General features: G+C 38.9%; 1 protein-coding gene across 3 annotated transcripts in view; it reads left to right on the top strand.

Moving 5' to 3' along the window:
• PCCA (propionyl-CoA carboxylase subunit alpha) overlaps positions 1 to 21,649 on the top strand; it is a 272,415-nt gene that overhangs the window by 192,542 nt on the left and 58,224 nt on the right. For all 3 annotated transcript variants that reach the window (XM_042042942.1, XM_042042930.1, XM_042042953.1), the window contains exon 20: positions 9,821 to 9,919. In XM_042042942.1, the coding sequence (XP_041898876.1) occupies positions 9,821 to 9,919 (99 nt within the window). The remainder of the gene's footprint in view (positions 1 to 9,820; positions 9,920 to 21,649) is intronic.

The raw sequence follows: 21,649 nt of genomic DNA, 5'->3' as shown, positions 1-21,649 counted from the left end.
TCACTGGCCAGTATTAATCCCCGCCCCTCTCCTCTAATTATGAAAACAAAAATTAGAGACTTGCACATGACTTGTCAGCAGCATTCAATGCAGGAATTCATTAATTCTTGACTCTAAGCTTGAGATCCAGCTTCTGGTGATAACAGTCTTATTTAAAAAAAAAGTAAAATCTGTCTTAGCTTGTGTATCCTTATTACATAGCTTTCACTGAATCAAATGAATATATGTATTAGGTGAATGCTTAAAAAGAAAGAAATGTGTTCCAAAATGTGGATTTTCTAAAAGGGTAGTATGAGTTTTAGTCTGTTGTGTTTTGTAGTGGCACTTTGGTATGATAATGTCATTCTACCCTTTGAGAATTTATACTGTCAAGTGAGATAGGGCTTGGGATCTCTGTGTGCCTCTGAAGTGAAAGAATGGAAACTCGGCAGCTGAAAGTCATTTTGGAATCAGGCTTCCTTAGTGATTTCAGTATATAGACATGAATCATGACTCAATAGCTACTAAACCAGCGGTGTCTACCTTATCTACCTATCTATTTATCGATGTGTTTTTAGCTCCCAGCATAATGCTCCTAGTCACCCAGATCGTGTCATTGGTCCCTATGCTAAACCCCTTTTCCAGATAGAAAACAAGACTCTCCCTAGCACATTATCCTATCAAACAAGGAAAGCTGAGTGCAATGCAACTTTCAAAGTGCCCTGTATGAACATGATAGTAGTACTGTTTGAACCACCTGCACCATTTTCTGGCCATCTAGGAACAATATCTGTAGCCAGGCTGGAGTGTACTTAGCTGGGCAGAGCCAGGGCTTTTGTCTCTGTAGAGCAAAGGGAAAAGGAAAGCAAGTCATGTTCTTTCTTCTTTTCCACACGGATCCTATAACAATAGACACCCATATTCCCCATACCAGCTGTACTTTTTTGTGTCTGAAGCTGTTGCCAGCAGATGTCAATTATTTTTAATCGCTGTTTTATTTTCTTGATGTAGTTTTAACTTCTGCACCCCCACCCCTTTTTGTAGCCTTAGTGGGCTCAGGCAGGTTACAAGTACAAGATGTCATTGTAATAATCACTCTGCAAGGAAAACTGAAGGAGTAAAACAAAGCATTTGCTGCAGTGAAGTGTTTTTGTTGTATACAGCCTCTCTACTAGGTTTTGCAGAGAGGATCACTTCCCTGGTGAATGCTTGAAGAAAGCCCTTGCTGATTAGAGGTGATGAAGGCCATCACTTCTCCCTCTCCTTTTGTTTTGATTCTGTTGTTGTTAAGCTGAGGAGCTGATGCCTGTTGTGTGCTCTTTTCCTTGGTCTCTATGCTGGCATGCTCCCATTTCTAAAGTGAGCTCTACCAAAGCAGCTAATGGTAATTTGCATCTATAAGTGCTACTTTAAAGAAAAGAGAGATAATTTCAATGTGTGCACATGTGTTTGATTTATTCTAGTGGTTATGTGCTATTTGCTGCTCTTGTGATTGAGGACTGCCCATTCTGTGAATGTGCTTAATACTTTGAAAACTTGAAAGTTATGATGGCACCCCACACAATGTCAAAATGTGCATTTGAAGTAAAAGCCCAGCAATTCAGATCATCTGGTCTTGTTCATAGCAGGTAAAAGGCTGCCTTGATGACACTTAGAGCAAATGAATTTCTCTCCTGCAGTCATGCACTGAATAAATTGCTTGATCTAGTTCGGTACAAAAGGACATGATCTATAAATAGTTAACAGAGCTTTCTTCAGGATAAGTGATCTATAGACTGGAACTCTCTCTTGGGGTCTTTTAAAAAAGTAAGTGCTGATATGAACAAAAGGAAAGTTTGTTTTAAAAAAAGGCCTTTTTAATGAGATTGAAACTCACATACTTTAACTTCCTTTTGAAAGCATCTGGCCAACCACTTCAAAAGTCCAAAAGGCTAACCTTACAGAGACTTGAAGAAAAGAAAAAAGGTCAATCTGCTAATCTGATGTGAATATATTGTCAATAACTGAAAATACAAGATAAAACAGCTGGTTAATTTGAATCAAAGAAATTGCTGTCATATAAGCATCAGTGAATTCAATTTTTACAGTTTTGGGCTTAAAGGAACTTCTTTTTATGACATTTTTATGCATTTGTCGATATACCACACTGTTGGCCACAGGGTCTCTCTGTCCTATATGCTCTTTCATGCTCTTTTTTTGGCAACTAATCTTGCAGGTTTTTAGACTGTTGGTATTTGTGATAAGCAAAACTTCTAAGACATTTTAGTGTGCTAAAGGAAGCATCCATCTACCAAATTTTCATCATCGGGTATTTTAAGAGGGAAGAAAAATTCTATAAAATCATAGACTCATTAAGGTTGAAAAGTATCTCCAGGGTCATTGAGTCCAACCTTTATTCGAACACACCTTGTCAGCTAAACCATAGCACAAAGCCTGACTTTCCAGGAGAATGCGGTGGGAGACAGTGCCAAAGGCTTTACTAAAGTCCAGGTAGACGATATCCACGGCCTTTCCCTCATCCACTAGGTGGATCCCTGGGCCATAAAAGGAGACCAGTTTGGTCAAGCAGGACCTGCCTTTCCTAAACCTGGCCTGACCCCCAGTTGTCCTGTCTATGCTGTGTGATTGCACTCAAGACAATCTGTTCCATAACCTTCCCCAGCACCAAGGTCAGGTTGACAGCTCTGTAGTTGCCCAAATCCTCCTTCTGACCCTTCCTGTAGATGAGTGTCACATTGGCCAACCTCCAGTCATCTGGGACCACCTCAGTTAAGCAGGACTGATGACAAATGATTGACAGTGGCTTGGTGAGCTCTTCCACCAGCTCCCTCAGTACCCTCAGATGGATCCCATTAGCCCCATGGAGCTGGGAGTGTCTCTGGCACAGCAGGTCACCAACTGCTTTCTCCTGGATTGCAGGGGCTCTGTTCTGCTCCCTGCCCCTGACTGCCACCTCAAGGGCTGGCTGTCCTGAGGAAAACCAGTCCTTCTGTTAAAGGCTGAGGCAAAGAAGCTATTAAGTACCTCAGCTTTTTCCTCAGCCTTGGTTACAATGTTCCCCTCAGCATCCAATAAAGGATGGAGGTTTTCCTTGGCCCTCCTTTTTTGTTGTTAATGTATTTATAAAAACACTTTTTATTATATTTCCCAGCAGTGTCCAGATTGAGTTCTAGCTGAGCTTTTGCCTTCCTAATTTTCTCTCTACATGATTCTTGTACTCTTCCTGAGTTTGCTGCCCCTTCTTCCAAAGGTCATAAACTCTTGTTTTTTTCCCGAGTTCTAGCAAAAAGCTCCCTGTTCAGCCAGCTTGTCTTTTGGCACATAGGCATGGCTTGCTCCCATGCCTTTAAGATTTCCATCTTAAAAGTATGTCCAGCCTTTCTGGATCCTTTGTTAATAATGGTGGTTTCCCAAGGGACTCTGAATTGTTAGGTTCTCTTTCCCTGAGTTGAGACCAGTCATCTTGAAAGTGCTCTCAATATGGATTTCCCCGCAAAAGCCTGTATGATCTTGGACACCAGGCTAGTAGATGTCAGTGTATTCTTTATTTTTGCAAGGTGCTGCACTTGGGTTGGGTCAACTTCCAGGTATCAGTACAGGCTGGGGGATAAATGGATTGAAAGCAGGCATACTGAGAAGGATTTGGGGGTGCTGCTGGATGAGAGGCTTCATGGGAGCCAATAGTATCATGGGCTGCATCAAAAGCAGCATGGCCAGCAAGGTCGAGGGAGGTGATGCTGTCTCTGTGCTCTGGTGAGATCCCACCTGAAGTGGCATCAACCTCACAGACTTCTATGATAAATTGACAGGATTTGTGGTCTAGGGGAGAGCAGTGAATGTAATTTACCTTGACTTTAGCAAGTCTTTTGGCATGATCTCACCCAACAAAATAAAAAGCCAGTTGAGTGGTCAGACTCAGTGGGCCATGGTTAATGGGTTGTACTCTACTCAGAGGTCATCAAGGGACTACAAGGGTCTATATTGTGACCAGCTGTGTTCAACAACCATTTCAATACCTGGAGGCAGCAGTAGGAGTGCACAGTCATAAGATTTACAGGAGACAGAATTGGAGAAAGTGCTCAATGCAGTCAAGGGCAATGCTGCCACCCAGTGGGACCTCGACAGGCAAGGAGGAATGGGTTGATGGGAACTTTGTAAAACTGAGCAAACTGAGTGTCTGTCTTGTAGACGCAGTATTTGATGTAGTCTGAGTTTTGAGTAGAAGGATCTAATGACCTCCCTCTATCTGCAGACTAAACCTCTGTTAACAGAGCACAGGGCACTGATAGCAGCTTTTGGCGCCAGGGCATCCTGCTGGCTCAATCACGTCCTGCTGACGTGTCTGCCCACATCTCCAAGTGCTTCTCCACAGAGCTGCTCCCTAGCCAGTCAGGTTGTAATGTATTTTTGCGATGGGTTCATCCTTCTCACATGTTGGACTTAAAAATAAGTCTTGAATCTCACAAAGTTTTCATTAGCCCCTCCCTCTTGCCTGTCTAGGCCCCCCTGGATGGCAGCCCTGCTCTCGAGTGTTTAACCCAGTTTTGTGCCATCTGTAAACTTGACAAGAGTACACTGTCACCTCTTCCAGGACATGGTCCTGGAAAATGTCAAACACTTTGAGTGTTATCAGACCCCGGGTCACCAGCAAATACAGTCCAAAGAACAGCAGAAAAAGCATATACAAGAAGGAGCTTAACTAAGAAGAACTGCCCACATGGGAAATCTTACTGGGTTTCTTTGCATTTGTGCATAATTCATTTGCATTTATGAATGACAACATGTGAAGTACTATTTAGTTGCTGCTGTTTCCTAATGTGGCAGATATGACTGTTTTTGTTCAAGGTTCTTAAAGACAATGTGGGGAAGTTAGAACACGTTGTATAAGAAACCTAATAATTTCCAAGACAACTCTGCAAATTACCACAAGTTCTTACAGGCTCCAGGTAGCCAGTAATTTTCATGATAAAGGAAGTGTGTTGTGGTTATTGGCTATGGGAATATATAGAGAGATGCAAGATAGTGTTTGAACTCTTCTGCTGGCTGGGAAAAACTTTTTTACATTAAAAACTAGCAAAATATTTTACAAAATGCCTGGGGTTTCGTGCATCATGCTTCTGAAGAAAGTCTTGGGCTCATCAGCCTCATAAAGACTTTCCTCACATTCTTGAGGTTGCATGGGACTGCAAAAGGTAAGGGATGATAGCTTTGAAACAGGACAGTTTTCACTTGCCTTTTCCATTCTCATGTGCTTCTTTGTTGGCTGGACAGTAGATTAGATGAGAATTTAATGCATTTTGTGAAAACTGGGAACCAAAAGCCACTTTATCCAACTCAATTTGGCTTAGTCTGAGATCACTGCAGACTGCTGCTGAATAATGCTGCCTACAGCTGGACTTCTATTGCCACACTGTGCTACAAGTCCTCTGGCCACCTCCTCTTCTGCACAAGAAGCAATACCTATCCTTTACCTCATTCATAAAAATGTAAAGAATCTCATTGCTGTTTGGCATGGTGCAGTTCGCAGTGATGGAGGTGATGAGTCTTCTGCTTGGGACTGTTACTCTTTTTACAGAAGAGGACAGCTTTGCTTTATGTAGGCTTGAACAAAGTCCTCAAACATATAAGCTACCTCGCATTTGCAACAATGATGCTTGCTGCTATTGTTCCTTCCTTGCAGGAATGATTTAAGGTTTCACGTTGTAGAGCCCTTGCTACCCACTGGATGTGCCTTAGATTAATGGCAGTTGAAGGGATTGGAGGCTATGACAGTGAATACTGATATGTTTCCTGTGAAGAGTAATGTCTGTTTTCTTGAAAAGTACATCTTCATGGGCAGTGGTCTTGATCAGAGAAAGACCTTCAGCAGGGCAGGTCTGCAGAGGGTGACATTTTATTTTGTAGATAATGATTGATTCGGGAATGCCATCACTTCTGCTTGTAGCAAGAGGTAGAATTTAGGGCTGTAAGTAATATGGCTAAGGGTGGCATAGCCAAGTAGTTAGGGCCAGGACTCTTGAGTTGAACACCATGCTGAGAGGCAGAATTGAAACCATGGGATTAAATCAACAGACTTAAGTTAGTCAGACTCAAGGCTGGCATGAGGAACTTCAGGCATAATGTTTTGAAGCATCAGGCAGGAAACAAATGCTTCAGCTGCCCTCCAGTCTCGTGGAAAACCACCTTCATTTCCAGGAGAAAAAAAGTGACATGTGCCAGATGTACGCGAGACTCTGCATTAGTAAATTAACAGGGCTATAACACTCAGGCTTGTGCTGCCTTCTTTAATTGCCTGACATGCACACAGAATGCCAAATTATGTTCTCTAAAGGAAACTGAATGCAGATTATGCTTTGCAGCTCTTTACACTATTGGTTAGCTGGTATCTATCATGCTGAACATCAGGAACTCACTCCACAAGAGGTGAAGGGGCTGCTACTTGTGTAGTTCAGGTGCATGCCAGCGTAAGTCTGCAAAGTTGTGACAGTGGGGTAAGCTGTTGACCTTTTTCTACCATTGTGTCTTGGACTTGTCACTCTTCTTTCTGAGACCTCATTTACGGTAGCTTTTGTATTGGAAATAATTTTAAAGGACTGTGGCTGCTTTTATCTTTTATGTCCTTACCTAGGGACAAACAAACCTTTTTAAAAAGGAATATTTCACCACCACTATGCCAGTGGATGTAGTGCAGCAATGCAAACATAGCTACTGTAGATGCACATACACATATGTGTATGCTTGGAACTGAGTAGTTAAGGATAAAGCTAGACTATATAGCTGTGGTGTAAAGCACAGTGTGACCCACTGCAGGAGTGAATTCACTGGGATCTTCTCCCTACAGTTCAAGTGTTAGCATCCATTGAATGGTGATTTGTTCTCGGCTGTTTTAGGAGCACAGAAGCAAAGTAAGATGCAAAGTAGTCAGTGTAATGTCATTAGTTAATCCCCATGTCTGCCTTCATACCCTAAACCCCCACCCCCAATCCCCCAAGCCTAAAGCAAAAAGGTCCTGGTTTTATTGCGGTATTAGGTTCAACTATGACATCCATTGCTAGAGGAGGAATGAAGGCAAATGCAAACTTCTGACGAGTTCTTTTGCTGTCTTCTCTCTTCCCCTATTTCGCCCTGCTGGTCTTGCTAGACTGTTGGCTGTTGAGCTGCAGAAAGAAGGTTTGCTCTGTTAGGTAAAGTATTGGTTTGATTTCAATCCGCATCTGGTTTTTGGTACACCAAGTCCCATCTTCCCCTTCACCCTGCCTTTTCCCTCATTTGTAGTAAGAGTAACATGGTCACTACATGGTAAATATCTTACCCTCAGTCTGTGTTAATTTTCTCTGATATCTTGACCTCCTGTCTTTGTCATCCTACCTATTGGAGTATAGATAGCTAAATTTCCTTGCGATTCTCTTGGCTTTGCATCCTCAGTTGGTTACATGCAGTGCTAATAACGCAAAGGTGGTGCGGTCAATCCCCATATAGGCCATTAACTGTAAGAGTTGGACGTGATGATCCTTGTGGATCACTTTAACTGAGAATATTCTGTGATTTCTATGATCTTCCCCAGTTGCACATACCATGGTGAGCTGCAGGTGAAGGCAGCTAAGACCCTGTAGCTCCATTCTGTGAGAAGACTGCTGCAGTTTATGGGATATGCATTAGTTCATATAACCCTTCCCCTGACCCTCTGTTCTTTCTTGAATAGGGAAACCGTAATAGTGGCAATATATTGTCTGCTGGTTTCTCTATTGCACATAAGCAGCCTAGAGTGCCACAGTTTGTTTAGACTTAGCACCTGCTTGCCGTCTCTCCTTTCAGGGTGGTTTCCACTAGAAATGTTTTGATACTAACGTAATCTGGAATCAATAATGGCAAGACTCGTATAGACCCTTGTGAGGGATTTTGGACAGGTCATTTACAGCTGTGAGACACTTGGTTTACTTCTCCTTTGCTCATCTGTACAGTGGCAAAAGAGCTAATGATTAAATTGAGTTTGTTGGTGAGGTATTGACTTGCCTCCTGCCCCTGGAACACCCTTTGCTAGAACTGTAGATAGCAGCTATAGATTTTCTGTGAGGCTGTGTGTAAATCCTACACTGCCACAAGCAGTGCAGTGTACACTTGAAGGTTCTTTTGGGGACCAGTAGCCTGGTCTGCTTTGATGCTATCTCACCTCTATCCCTGGACACACATGGTAAATGATGTTTTCAGACCCAGACTCCATGCAGACAGTCTTTCTCTGGTTTTAGTGATAACGACAGAACTTTTTAAACAATTACCTTACCAAAGTTCAGTTGGTAATCAAAGAGGGGTGAGATAGAGCACTGGATTTGCATTTCTCCATTTGGAAAGTCTTTTTCAGATGTTTCTCCTAGTCTCAATAAAAACAGTATTTGCTGATACGTGTTTGCTGAGAGCAGACTGGGTTCACCAGGGTGTTCCAGCTGCTCTGCAGTGCTCTGGAAATACAAACCAGCTGCAGGTCTGGCTTAACTGAAGCCAGGTTTCTGGCTGGTTTGCATCACTGGAGCAGTGTAAAGTACCTGAAGCATGCCAGCTAATCTGGCCTATTGGTGAACCATTATAAATGACTTGTTTTTCTTCTTGTTCTTTACATGTAACTTTATTTATAGTTAAAGCCCATGGAAATTGCGTAGATTGTATCACTGAGGCCAACTTCGTATTCTGAACTAAAGTCTATAACATTTGAGGGTTTTTTAAGCCAGAACTTTTTCTTCTTAACTGAAATAAATTTATCAAATTACACACTGCTCCTCTGCACTTGTTATGGATTTCTTTTAAGATGCTTCTTCTTCTTCTAAGATGAAATAATGATAAGTCTGAGACCCAAAAAAGTAGGCTTTATAAATTCTATTTTGTAAAGTGTGTGCTCAGCTTTTATTCTAAATGCATTAAATTTTTTCTAGTTTATTGAGAGTGTATGCAATAGTTGTATCATCATCTTTATTGTCTGAAATTTACTGATTAGAAAATATTTTGGAGATTTTGAGAGAGGAAAGAAATTGGCCAACCATGATTTTTCTTCTGTTTATGGTAAATTATATAACTGAAATAGTAGTTACCTACCTTCAATAGTATGATGAGTGTTCAAAACATGCCATAAAAATTCATCACTAATTGTATTAGTCCATATATAGTAAATTTTTTCACAATCATCTCACTTTTTTCAGAACCCAGAATTTTTTGCTCTTCGCCTAGAAATATTTTTGTATAATGAATATGGGATGGTAAAAAACCCCCCACTTTCTGGATAAGCATATTGGCATTCAAGTCAGAAATTGTATTCCTCTGATCAACTGTATATTGAAAGAAAACATGTCAGAATTTGCAAAGTTTTTCTAGACTTCGAGGCAAAACGCCGAAGAATTAATTACTGCCTCATATTAATTAAGATAACAATGCAAAGCCCTTCATTAGAAGCATAGGAAAAGTTCTTCCTTGGTCCTTGGAGAGAATATTATATGCAAGCCCTGTTGTGTGGGTTGCAAGGTGTCACTGGAATTTATATGCATTACTTGTCTAATTGCAGTAAATGTAGCATGTCCAGATAGGTTTAAAAGTTGGATGGCTGTTTGTTACTTGCTGGAAATCACTTGAAACCTTGCTACTCAGAGGCAGCTGTTCACAGGTCCTTCACCTCTCCCCAGAGATAGCTGGAAGACTCTGTTGTTGGACCCTGTCTTTTATGGCAGAAGCAGTAAACATGACAGGTTGTTTGGGAGCCATCTGTTTTAAAATGGTTGCTGCTTTGTATGCAGTAATGAACTTGAGATCAGTTTTCTGTCTGTCTTCATAGTAACAGCCTTGTTTGGTGTCACAACAGGTGGAAGTTGATGGGATGAAACTAAATGTGACCAGCGAGTGGAACCTGGCTTCACCCTTGTTGTCTGTCACCATTGATGGCACTCAGAGGACTATACAGGTAATCTCCCCAAAGTGTCTTTGGGCATACAAATAATACTGAAATGTGGGGTCTAAACTTGCTGCATCATAAAAATTACGTGATGTTGTATAAACAGCATAATGTTTCTACTTTGAGACAAATTCACTCCACTAAAGCTCTGGATGCACTCAAAATTATTTATCAAGAGTTTTGAATATCTTGCTTTTAATGAGAAGTTCCTTATTTAGACAGACGTTTACCCCAGCTTATAGGTTCTCTTTACTTAGTGGCTTGGGAGAAGATAGAGTTTCTTAATCATGTAAAAAATAAGAAAGGGTTTACTGAAAAAAACCCAACCAACCAAAAAACTAATCAACTGAGACAAACCAAAAAAGCCTCCCTCCTAACCAACAACAAAAACCCATGTGGTGGTCTACAGTAAAATTAGTCTCTTCCTCATGTTTGAGTTGTGTGATTGTTACACTTTTGGGCCTTTGCAGTTTGAAAGTCACAGGACAGCATCTCCTATGTAACATATTTTTTTTTATACTTTAAAGAAATATGATTAGTTCCATGATTTGAGAGGATAAACATAGAAAACATCCCAAACTTATGTGGCTCTAAGAGGACTGAAAAGGTTGAAGTGATTGTATATGCTTTCCTTCTGAACACTTATGTGTTTGAAACATAAAAAAGAGAAATGAAAAAAGAGAATGCTTTTCTAAATGTAACCACATTCAGGATTTATATATTTATTGACAAATCATTTATTTACAAATATCTATTGATCCTGGCAGTAGTGAAAAACAAATCAAAACTGACTGAAAGTATTTTTCTGCATACAGCAGTATCTATTGCCTATATATTTATCAGTGATGCAATGGTCAGATTTTTCATAATTTACAATGAAATGTGTGAGTTTAGTTTTTCATTTTCACCCCTGGTAGATTACCCAACTGGAAATACTATTTTTGTTCTGATTGAATTTAAAAGACTGCAACTTGAAAATAATAAATTATTCTTTCAAGGGTAGTATTGCCTGAGAGTGAAATTTTCATTATGTGCCTGTAATTCTGGACTTAAGTTCTGTAGATTTCTTGGGAGGTTTATGCTAGCCTCAAGGAGTGTGTATGTCTAAAATAATTTTCTATTTTTAGGTGTGTTTTTCTTTTTTACTATTTTAGTACTGGTCCATTTTGGTGCCACTTTATAAAGTACATTCCTAATTTTGAACAGGAAAAAATACCAATGTATGAATGTATAAAACCTGCCTAGGTGAAAAGCATTATATTTAGAATGGATAACTGTATGCACAAGACCTCATTGCAAACTGTATTACTACATGACTGGATATATAACTAATAGTAGTAACACAATTTAGCTAATAATAGTTGAACTGGTGCATAAAATTAGTTTCAGAATTAATGATCATATGATCTGAGGAAGCTTTCTCCTAGGAGCTGAGCCAGCAATAGTGTTACTTGCACTCCCTGAGTACAACCAAACCCTATGAAATACTGCAGATCTAGCCACAGCAACATGCAATGAGCTGACTGCATGGTATCTAGCCAACAGAATGTGGAATAAGCACATATGTTGTTTCCTTCTCAGATTTTATCTGCCTTTGCTTTTAGCAAAGAAACTCAGTAGCTTGAGAAGTTATTAATCTTTTAGTGTATATATGTAAATTTGTGGGAACCTTAAACTTGACCTCTGCTATTCGCTCACTGGAATCAAAATTGGTTTTTTGGTTATATATTTCTGTAGACTTGCTCCACTGCAAGAACCAAATTAGACAAGTGTATTTCTGTAGGTCAATTTGTCTCCAAAAGCAATTGACCCCTGAGTCTTGAGGTATCTTCTTTCTGCAAAACTTAGCCCTAGAGCCATTTAAGCAACAAATATGGATGAATCAAGTAATTCCAGCTGTGCTTTATTAATTTTCAGCCAATCTAATTTTTCTTCATAGTTGGTTTCATTCTTCTAAATTTGCTCAACCAAATACAATCTTTGTGAACATTTTATTTCTTTGAAGGTTTCATTTATGCACCTTTGGCTTGATCCTGTGGTCTGGCCACAATCTAGCAAAGCACTTAAGCATAGAAACAGGAAATAAATAATTTTAAAATGTCTTGGTTTGAAATATATTTATGTAAATTATAGTCTAGACATTCATATTGTTACATATCTTTTGCATGTTTAAAAATAAGTAATTAAGCATGCTTCTGTATTTTCACTCCTCTGCTAAAGGCTCAGTGAGAATTAGAGCAAAGCAGAGCACCAACTCTGCTGCAGAGTTATGAAGGGCCTTTGAGTTTAAAACCCATGTTTTCTAGGACAATTTCTAGAGTACGGGACCTAAGAGCTTGAGGAGAAGTATATGCCCTGGTCACAGTCTGTCTAGGGCATACCAGGGCACAACAAGGATGTGTGGCAGCCCCCCTCCTCCTGCTTTTGTTTCCTGTGTGAGGAAGCCCATCTGCGTGCGGCAGATGGGAGCTGCGGAGTGCCTGGCCAGGTCCCCAGATGAGAGTGGGACCAGAACCCTGGGGTATACTGCAGGTCCTGTGGCTGCAGCATAAGGGCTCTGAAATCTTTGTGCTGCTTTGGCTTACTGTGAAATCCGTAGGATGTCATACAAAATGATGAAGTGATGAAAACTTGGGATCGTTTGAGGAAGAGATTTCTGAGATAGTCTCCAGGGATGGGGGTGTGGGCAAACCCCATGGCATTTCTTGTAGTGCTCAGATTTCATCATGGGATTTTTTTTTGTGGCTGTTTTTAGTAGTTCCTCAGCTAACCCCAGTTTCTCAGCATTTTCTCTGCTTTTGACTAGATTCTACCTCTCATTTGGTGAGGCTGAATTTAACACATCCTGAAGTGTAGGATTTTGCTCACCAAACAAATTACATTTTTTTGTACCGAAATACTTCACCAAAATGGTTTCCCATACTTGTTTCAAAGATGTTAATGATTTAGAATTTAACTTACAGCTAACTATTATGAATTTGGACTTTGCTTAAAATCAAAGAACTACAGAAATATAGTTACAATACACCTTCCTCAGATTTGAAGGCATTGGGTTTTATTTAGTTGCAAATGTATATTTAAAATACTTATATATATAAAACAGGATTTGAATATGATATAACCTTTTAGACAATATTTAGAATAAAAATAAATGAAGAAATGAGGGTTTCAATGATTCCTGTGAAGAGTTGAGTGGAAAAGGGGATGTTGATTTTTAGCTGTGGAAAAGAAAAATAAAAACTCCTGTGGAAACTGGAAGGGAAAGTGGTGCCTCAGTATGGTGTCCTGGAAAGTAATGACAGTTGGAAGAAAGACAACAGGCATATTTTGGGTCAATGAGGGCATTTTTACTCCTCTGTCATATCCTCATGACATACAAGTAAGCTAGTTTTCAGTGAGCGCTGTGCCTGTAGAAGTAAGTTGTCTATGACCTCTTCTGTCTCCCAGTTCATATGGGCTGGGGAGCAGGTGGAAGGAAAGAAGGCATAAGGTGTCTTTTTCAATAGAGTTTGAACATCTTTTATTCTTCCTGGGAACTAGAATCTAAGGGGGCCTTAAGATAAATCAAGGAATCCATGAAGTCCAGCAGATGTACTTGAACCTAACTGCAGCTCTGTCCTTCCTACAGTCAGGTTGCAAGTAGGTTCCTTCTGCTGGGACACTGCACAGGAAGATCAGGTATCTGCAGAGTGAGCAGGTTGCTCCAGGGAAAAATGCATGTAGGAGGAGATCCTCAAACCAACAACTACTTGTGTTTGGGCAAGTTCTCAAAAACCACCCCACTGACCATTCAGATTTGAGGGTGCTCTATGGCAATGCTACATGGACAAATTTTACAACTGCTTAGTGCTGTTGAATGCTGTACCTTCATCGATCCCATCATCAAACACTCAACTCATCCTTAAGCACCTTTTACTTGCAGATAGTTCCCTGTAGCAAAAGGATGCTGAGCCAGAACCATAGAATGGTTTGATTTATTTGTCACCATCTTTGCCAATACTTTTGTACCCCTTAGTTCTGTCATATGCACCCAGCCTTTTCACTGCCAAGCTGTCGGGCCCACAGCTCTGCTATCTTGCTGTTATGAAACCTTCTAGCCTCTAAAGGTAGTGTAAGCATTCTGCCTGGACACTGGAAAACTTTTCGTGGCTTTTGGCACCTTCGGCAAAGCATTTTTACAATGGCATTGGTGATACCTTCTTTTTTATTTCCTGGCTTTCAGAGAATTAGTCTCTGATGAACTGTAGCTCTGTAGGATGTAGACAGAACTCAACTGGACAAGGCCCTGAGCAGTTCAATATCACTTTGACATTAGCCTTGCTTTGAACAGGGAATATGACTACCTGATTTCCAGAGGTCCCTTCCAGCCTAACTGTTCTGTGTCTGTTGGGCATCCCAAACTCTACAATAAAAAGGTCTTTATCAGTCACAGCAAGGTGTAATTAAGAGAATAATGGAGTTGCTAAACAAGAACATGATCCTGTAAAGCTGAAATCATCAGTCTCAAGCTTCAAGTGTTTTTGTGAATGAAATAGATGAAGATTTATCAGGGGAGCTTTCTCTACTTAGTGTTAAAGGGAATTTGGTGATGGCATCACTTATTTTTTCATTTAATTTATTTATTGCATCAACAATTGCAGCAGGAGTAGTATATTCTGCATCCTGGGGTATGACAAATGTAAGTGCTTATCTGATACAATGTTTCTTTAGATTATTATTTTGGTCTATAATAACAAAAAATGAGAATGCTGTAGGTTATGAAGTCTTTGTTCCAGGGAAATGTCTGACAGGAGAACAAAGCCTATGCCCAAGTATTCATTTCCTACAACTCTTTAGAGACTTTTTAAATATGTGTGATTTTTTTACTTTTTTAAGAAAAATTACCTTTTTTCATTTTGCTGTTTTGAGATCTCAGATGTAATCTGTGATAATGATATGATACATTATATAGGTTTTCAATCTAAAGTACCATTACCTCAGAACACTCATTTTCTTAACCTCTGAAAATTATTTTGGGGAGGTTTAGTGAGCAGTGTTCATGACTGCTTGACAGTCCATTTTTTAGTGCTGCCAATTACTGCACATACTCTGCTGTTGTCCTTTAACCAAGATTTCAAAATTATTCTTGCTAAGTTGTCTCCAGGAGAGGGACTCAGAACGATCTGCAAACAGACAGAACCTTAGTTATCCTATACCCACATAGCTGTACTTTTGGGTAGAGAAAAGCCTGTGTGAGCCCCAGCACTGAATTCCTGATGGCCCACATTGATTAACCTGTAGCTCACTCCCTGTTTTATTTTCAGCCTGTTCCAGTTATGGCTAACCTGGCCAAATCTGGTACAAATTTCTGGTCCATTGGTCAAATGGAGAATATGTGAAGGGAAGGGGAAAATTAAAGGAAATAAAAGCTCATGAAATTACAGCAGCAGAACTGAAAGCACACACCATTACCTTTACCAATTCTTTCATGAAAATGAATATATTTTCTTTTTTTCATTCAGGAAGGAAATGAGTGATCAACTGATATGTTCAATCAATCCCTCTGAAATGGGATTTGTTTTATCCTGTTTTACTCAAGATGTTAATAAAATAATATTAGTTGTCATGGTATCTTATGCCATGTTTTTTTCATCTTGGAGCTATAAATTTTCAAGATAAACAATATTCAGGATGAATAACTAGAAAGACTCTGTATGTGTCCAAAGACCAAAGCATTGCATTGAGTCACTGACAGACATTTTAGTTTTATGATATCTAAACCCTGAAAGATGAGAAATGGTTCTCTTGACCATGGTAACACATGCAGAGAGCAAAGGGGAAGGAAGAGGAGGGGCATGAGAGTGAGAAAGGACTAAGGATCCTATAAAGGATTTGTCTCAGGGCAGTCACAGACATTATCAGATCTAGAATCACATGGCAGCATTTTGACTGCGTAATTCCCCCCTTCTAGTAGCAAGACACATCATGGCATACCAAAACAAGGGGAAAGCTTGCAGAAGTTCTAGTCATTTTGTGATTCAATGTAGTAACAGCAAAAATTTAGAAGTTCACAGAGAAGACTAAACTCCTAATTATTGTATCGTTGTAAATTCTGGGCTGAAGTACATGTCCTTTAGACTAATTCTTTACTAACACCAAATAAACAGTATTTCCTGTGGATGTTTTCTTTAGGTTGTTGTTTGTGGGGTGCTTTTTGTGGGTTTTGTTGTTGTTTTTCTTGTTGTTTGTTTTGTTTATTTTTTGTTAGTTTTAAAGCCTGTCATCTACTTCATTGTAACACCTGCCTACCTCAGGATTAACGGAACACATGTACATACTTAGAAGGCACTCTCTGTATATGTAATAGCATACCTACAGTGGTTTTAATATTTAAAAAGCTTTGCAAAAAGAAGTAACAAGTAACAGTCACATTGGATATCACATAAAGAAATATTGGGAAGGATCTGTGTTTCTATTTTTCTGTTTATGGGAGGACAGAAATTCCCAAGTCATCTACTGCAATTGAATCCCAGGCATTAAGAGAACTTTTAAAAGTGATATGGTGCCTCAGCCTCTTAGAAACTGCACCTGCACAATTATCTGTGTGGATTGACGCCCTGTAAGCCACTCACCCTGTATTTAACATCTCCATTTGTACTGTTTAAGAACAGATTCCATCTAGTCCCTGGAAAGGGACTGAGGTAGCTTGCAACAGGTGCCAGGGAATGCCAATATTTCAACTTTTTGGCAGGATTCCTTTTAATGGGAAAGACTGCTTCAGTACAGTGCCACTAACATCAGTCTTAGATATCTTTCACAAGTCAAAATGCTTCACACACAGCAGGACATGATCATCTCTCTCCCTACTTGGGTGACTGCTGCCCTTGTAAGAACCTGGAAAATGTGGACATGCCTTGAGGAAGAACAACTCACTGGGTCTTCATTTGCTATAAAGTGTGAACTGAAACTAATAATGGCTAAGGGTAGAGCAGTGCACAAAATCAGGCTAACTTCCCATCTGCAGCTTAGTGCTCTAAGGGGAGAGAATGATGGCACCACCAGTGTAGAATGTTAAATTGTGAAAAAGTAGGGTGACTGCCGAAGTGGAAAGGCTTGTGAGGCTGAACAAGTCTGAACATACAGTGCAATGTAGACAGTCTCCAGCATGCAATCTTGGTCACATTGCTAGTCTGTGATTACATCCCTTGACTGGGATTTTGCATGGTGGAAAGGCAGTGCTGAGATGAAGTTCTCCTTTCTAGAAGGAGAGGGATAAGGAGACTGATAGCATCAAATCAATCACCCCTTTTTGAGGAGAGGATGACTTAAAGGTTTCACAGCTACTTCTGCAGCTTTTTCCTCCTTTCTGACCCAACTGTGGAACTCCAAAGGTAGGAGTGACTTAGGTGGAAGATGGAGCTTTCCAGATGTCCAAGCACCCTCATGTACACAAAATCTCATCAATTCAGATTAGACTAGCAGATGAATCTGTTCTAATGTTACAAGGTAAAATACTGTGTGGGTTTTTTCCCTGACTTCCCTATTGTGGGAATGATTTGTTTTATAATTAAACCCATCTGGGGATGATTCTGGCCTGTGTTTTGCTAGGTGAAATTTTAAAGAGTTTTTAAGTATTGGCCAAAAAGTGGATAGCATCCTCCATTTGAAATTCCTGGCATAAGATGTTCAGAATTTGTTAGTGAGCAGTTGAAATGAATCAATAGGGCCTGGGCTGCAAGAAATTCTGCATCCTGAAAAACAGCACCATGCTTGGAAACTACCAGTGTTTCACTCAAAATTTTATTTATAGCCTATCCATAAATTTTCTGGGCTTGTAATTTTGTTTTTGGTTTGGTAGTTTGCTACATGTTGTCCAGCTGGTAATATAGTCATGCCATAGCTTGAAAAAATTGAAAAAATGTTGGCTGAGTGACAATCTGTGCATTTTCTGTAAGAAAATGGTGTTTCTGTAAGAAATGGTGTCCAGCTTTTATTTTTAGCAAATAAAGCCAGTATATAGTAGTTCAAGATAAATGTGCTTGAGAAGTGTGTGTACCTATTTACTTACCTGATTGCCTTTGCTGGCTCACATTAATTCTGACCTTGGGGGATATCATTACTTTTTCATTTGTAAGCAAAGGAAAAAAAATTGCTTTTGATCTGTTGGAGTTTCTTTGGTTTTGTATCATTCCTTCTCTGAAGCTGCTCCCTTCCAGTAGCTTGGAGAGTTTTAGAGACCAGAAGACTTGTGGGAAATATTCTAAGATCTTGTTGTTGTCTAATAATGTCTATGTCAGTTAAGAATGCTTTTCATTAATATATATTTTATGTTTTCTTGAGCTGCTTTATCCTTCTTCATGTAAAGGTTGTTATCATTTTTATCTGCGAGTGCTCATCCATTGCAGGCTTAATGCAAAGCTGATTGTAACCCTATTGCATCTTACAATGAATACATCATTGATACCCAACTAACTGGAAATAATTTTCTATGGCAAAGCAGAAGAATTTAAAGTCAGATCACACTAACCTCTTGTAATTTACTGGGATTTACAGATTAAAATGATTATTTGTGAAATGACTGTGGTATAGCATACACAAGATAGAGGAGGAGAATCAAACACGTTTTGTATGATTGTATGGACTTTTCTATTTTTACATGTGTGCATAAGCATTTTGTTTGTATATACATAGCATATGCAGTATAGCATACTGTAACCTGTGTGTGTAAAAATACATATAATATTTATGTAACACTCACACTCATTTGACAGCTTTGAGACTGCAGATGGATTTTTTGAAGTTGTGATTTTTTTTCAGATTTGTTTTAGCTTGTTACTTTCTCATAAGGAAAGAAAAATATACTTTTAACTCATAGGATACTAATTAAGTTAGTCTGAAGCTTTGTCCACTGAATCAACCAGAAAAGCATTGGTTATATCTAAGATTGCATAATTTATGTCAACAGTGTAATTTTACTGTATTGGCAGGTAAACACATGGGTATGTTTTGTCTTTGAACAAATGATAAATTTCCCTTGCCTTTTTGGTGTAAACCTCCTAGCAAATAATTTGCGATTTATTGGGAAAGCAATGGCAATGCATATAATTAGCTATTCTCTATTGTTACCTCTATTTGATTACTTTCCTGCTATCACATGCAATATGAAACCATCTATTATGAGGTATAGAATATGTAAATATCTAACTTTACAAGAGAAACTGGAGACTGGTCCTTTTTCTAAAGAGGTGGGAAATAAAAGAATAATTGTTAACCATGTCCTTTCATTTTCTTGAAAACATCAATTACGTTTACAAATCCCAGAAACACAAGCCTGCCAGTGGAACAGAAGTAACTCTTTTCAGAAAAATCTAATCACATCTAATAGCTGAAATTTATTTGCAACTGTAATTTGAAACATTAATTATGATAATGTTCTGACTTCTTTTGTAACACAGTTCTCAAAAGCCTGGCAGTTCTCTTTCTGGTCGTGCTGTAACATGTTTTGTGACTTGGAGAATTTCTCTACCTTTCTTTCTTCTTTTTGTTTTTTTACATACACCCATGAGGGAAATTTCTTTTTCTCCTCTCTTTCTTACCTATTTTCGTCACCTTCCCCATTGCTCCCCCTTTCCTGGATGTTAATTTAAGAGATGGATTTTAGTGCTTATACTGACTTTAAATGTGTTCGACACTGAATGAATGCTTTATATTTTGGACACAGCAAACAGTAGCAGTGAGGAATTGCTATACTGTGATACCAGGGTGCTCCAGCAGTGTCAGAGCAGGAAAAATGCTGCTGCTGCTATCTTTGTCTTGTCTTGAGGCGGAGGCTTTAGAAGGTGCCTTCTTTAAATACATATTTATTTGGCTTTATTAAAGTGGTTATTAAATTATTTTTGAAAGAACTTAGTTTTTGCTATGCTAGCTTATTTGGCTGTGAGTAAAGAAAATCTGTGTGAGGAAATACTTTAATGATTTGCTTTTCAGTTGAGAAAAGTAAGTCAAGTTGTCAAGATACCTGGCTTTACTCTGAAAGCCTTTAAAGAAAGTGACAGAAGGGCTCTATTTTTCGTTTTGTTTTGTTTTTTAAGTTGTGTTTTTCTGTGTGACAGGGAGATTAGCCAAAAAAACGGAATTTTTATTAGGACATGAAAAGGTCTCTAATGACCCTTGAAAGCAGACAAAAGGGTAGCACAATAAGTGACAGAACTCTAACGAGGGTGGAGGGCATTCCAGAAAAAAAAGAAATTAAATCCTTTAATTTTTTTCAGCTTGCCATTTTCTGACAGCTTATCAAGTGGTTGGGACTTGTTTGTTTTGGCATGCGGTTCATTCATTGTAGGCAGCCGGTACTTTGTTCTTCTTTGTGGTTTCCAAAACCTGATTGTGTTTATCCTAGACTGTGGGAAAAGTGTATATTCCTGTTTCCTTTATAAAAGTAAACGTCAGGTTTTGTATGAAATTTTATTTCCCATATTTTCCATTCCATTAATCATTATTGTTGAAATATGTCAGGCTCTGGCACATCACCCTTTGTTTTCATATGATTGTACAGATTGCAATGTTAGTGTGTGACCTGTTAAGTCAAAAAATAAGCATGTTTGGGCTGTAGTAATTATTACTTCATAAAGTGTAGCCGAGGAACATGCACCATTAGTGAAAAGGGACCAGGATTTAATTTATTGCTATTAAAATTGTTTTGGAGGATATCTAGCTATTGTTGGTGTAGCACTTTCTCATTTGGTCTAGAGAAGACAAGACTTAGGGGAGCCATGATAAGGGCTCTTCATATACCTGTAGGTAGCTGTAGAAAGGAAGGGAATAATCTGTGTTTCCTGTGTGTAATGAAAAAGAGGAGAATTAATATGTGTAATAAAGTTGAAGTAAGGGTTATTTTAATCAAATACTAGGAAAAAACTTCCTAATTGTAAAGATGCAGAACACTGGGATAAATTGCTTGGGGAGACTGTGAAATTTTTGCAATTGTAAGATTTTGAGAATGAGTTAGAAACACATCATTTGGGAGTGACACTGGTGTGCTTTGATTGTGTTAGGAGTCTTAGGCTAGAAGATCTCTCAAGATTATTTGCAGCCTCATTCTTAGGATTTTTTGTCTTTAAAATGCTGAAGATTTCTGTGCAGTTCTTTGCAATAATACTCATCTTCTCAGATCTGTGCTTTAGTACTTTTATGTACACTTGGCATTGTGTAAAATCAGGGCGGTGTTCAATGACTCGGGACCAATGTGGGCCATAGTTTAAACAGTAGGAATTAAATGTGAGAAAAAACTTTTTACATTGAAGGAGAAAACAATTCACAGGAAGAAAGAATTCTTGATATGTTTTGCATATTTAAGTTATGTTTAATACTGTGTGAAACCAGTAATGTATTTTCTCTTACATTGTCTTGCGGCTTACTGACAATGTAGTATTTGAAGACTGTTTAATAACTTCAATCAACTCCTGAACCACAGTAGGTGACCAGACATTTCATAAGGTCATTTTTTTTTCCTGTTCTCAAAGCAGCATCATTGGAGGTTTGCATTTTAAAAAGAGATTAAAATGTCTCTCATTAGGAGAGAATGAAGATAATATTTAATGTGAGTAACAGGAATACAGAATCACAGAGATGGCAGAAGCCTCATTATTCATGACATTCGAGCACAAGGTTGCTCTGTGTTGTACTTGGTCATATTTGCCTTCATTGTCCTTCAAAAATAAATTTTATTGAGTTGACTGAACTAAAACCAAAATCTGAGAT

This window comes from Corvus kubaryi, unplaced genomic scaffold (genome assembly GCF_017639235.1).
Source record: "Corvus kubaryi isolate FWS band 111438036 unplaced genomic scaffold, C.kubaryi_AGA036_p1.0 133, whole genome shotgun sequence".
In the NCBI taxonomy this organism is placed as follows: domain Eukaryota; kingdom Metazoa; phylum Chordata; class Aves; order Passeriformes; family Corvidae; genus Corvus; species Corvus kubaryi.
This window is presented reverse-complemented; position numbering and strand designations above follow the sequence as displayed.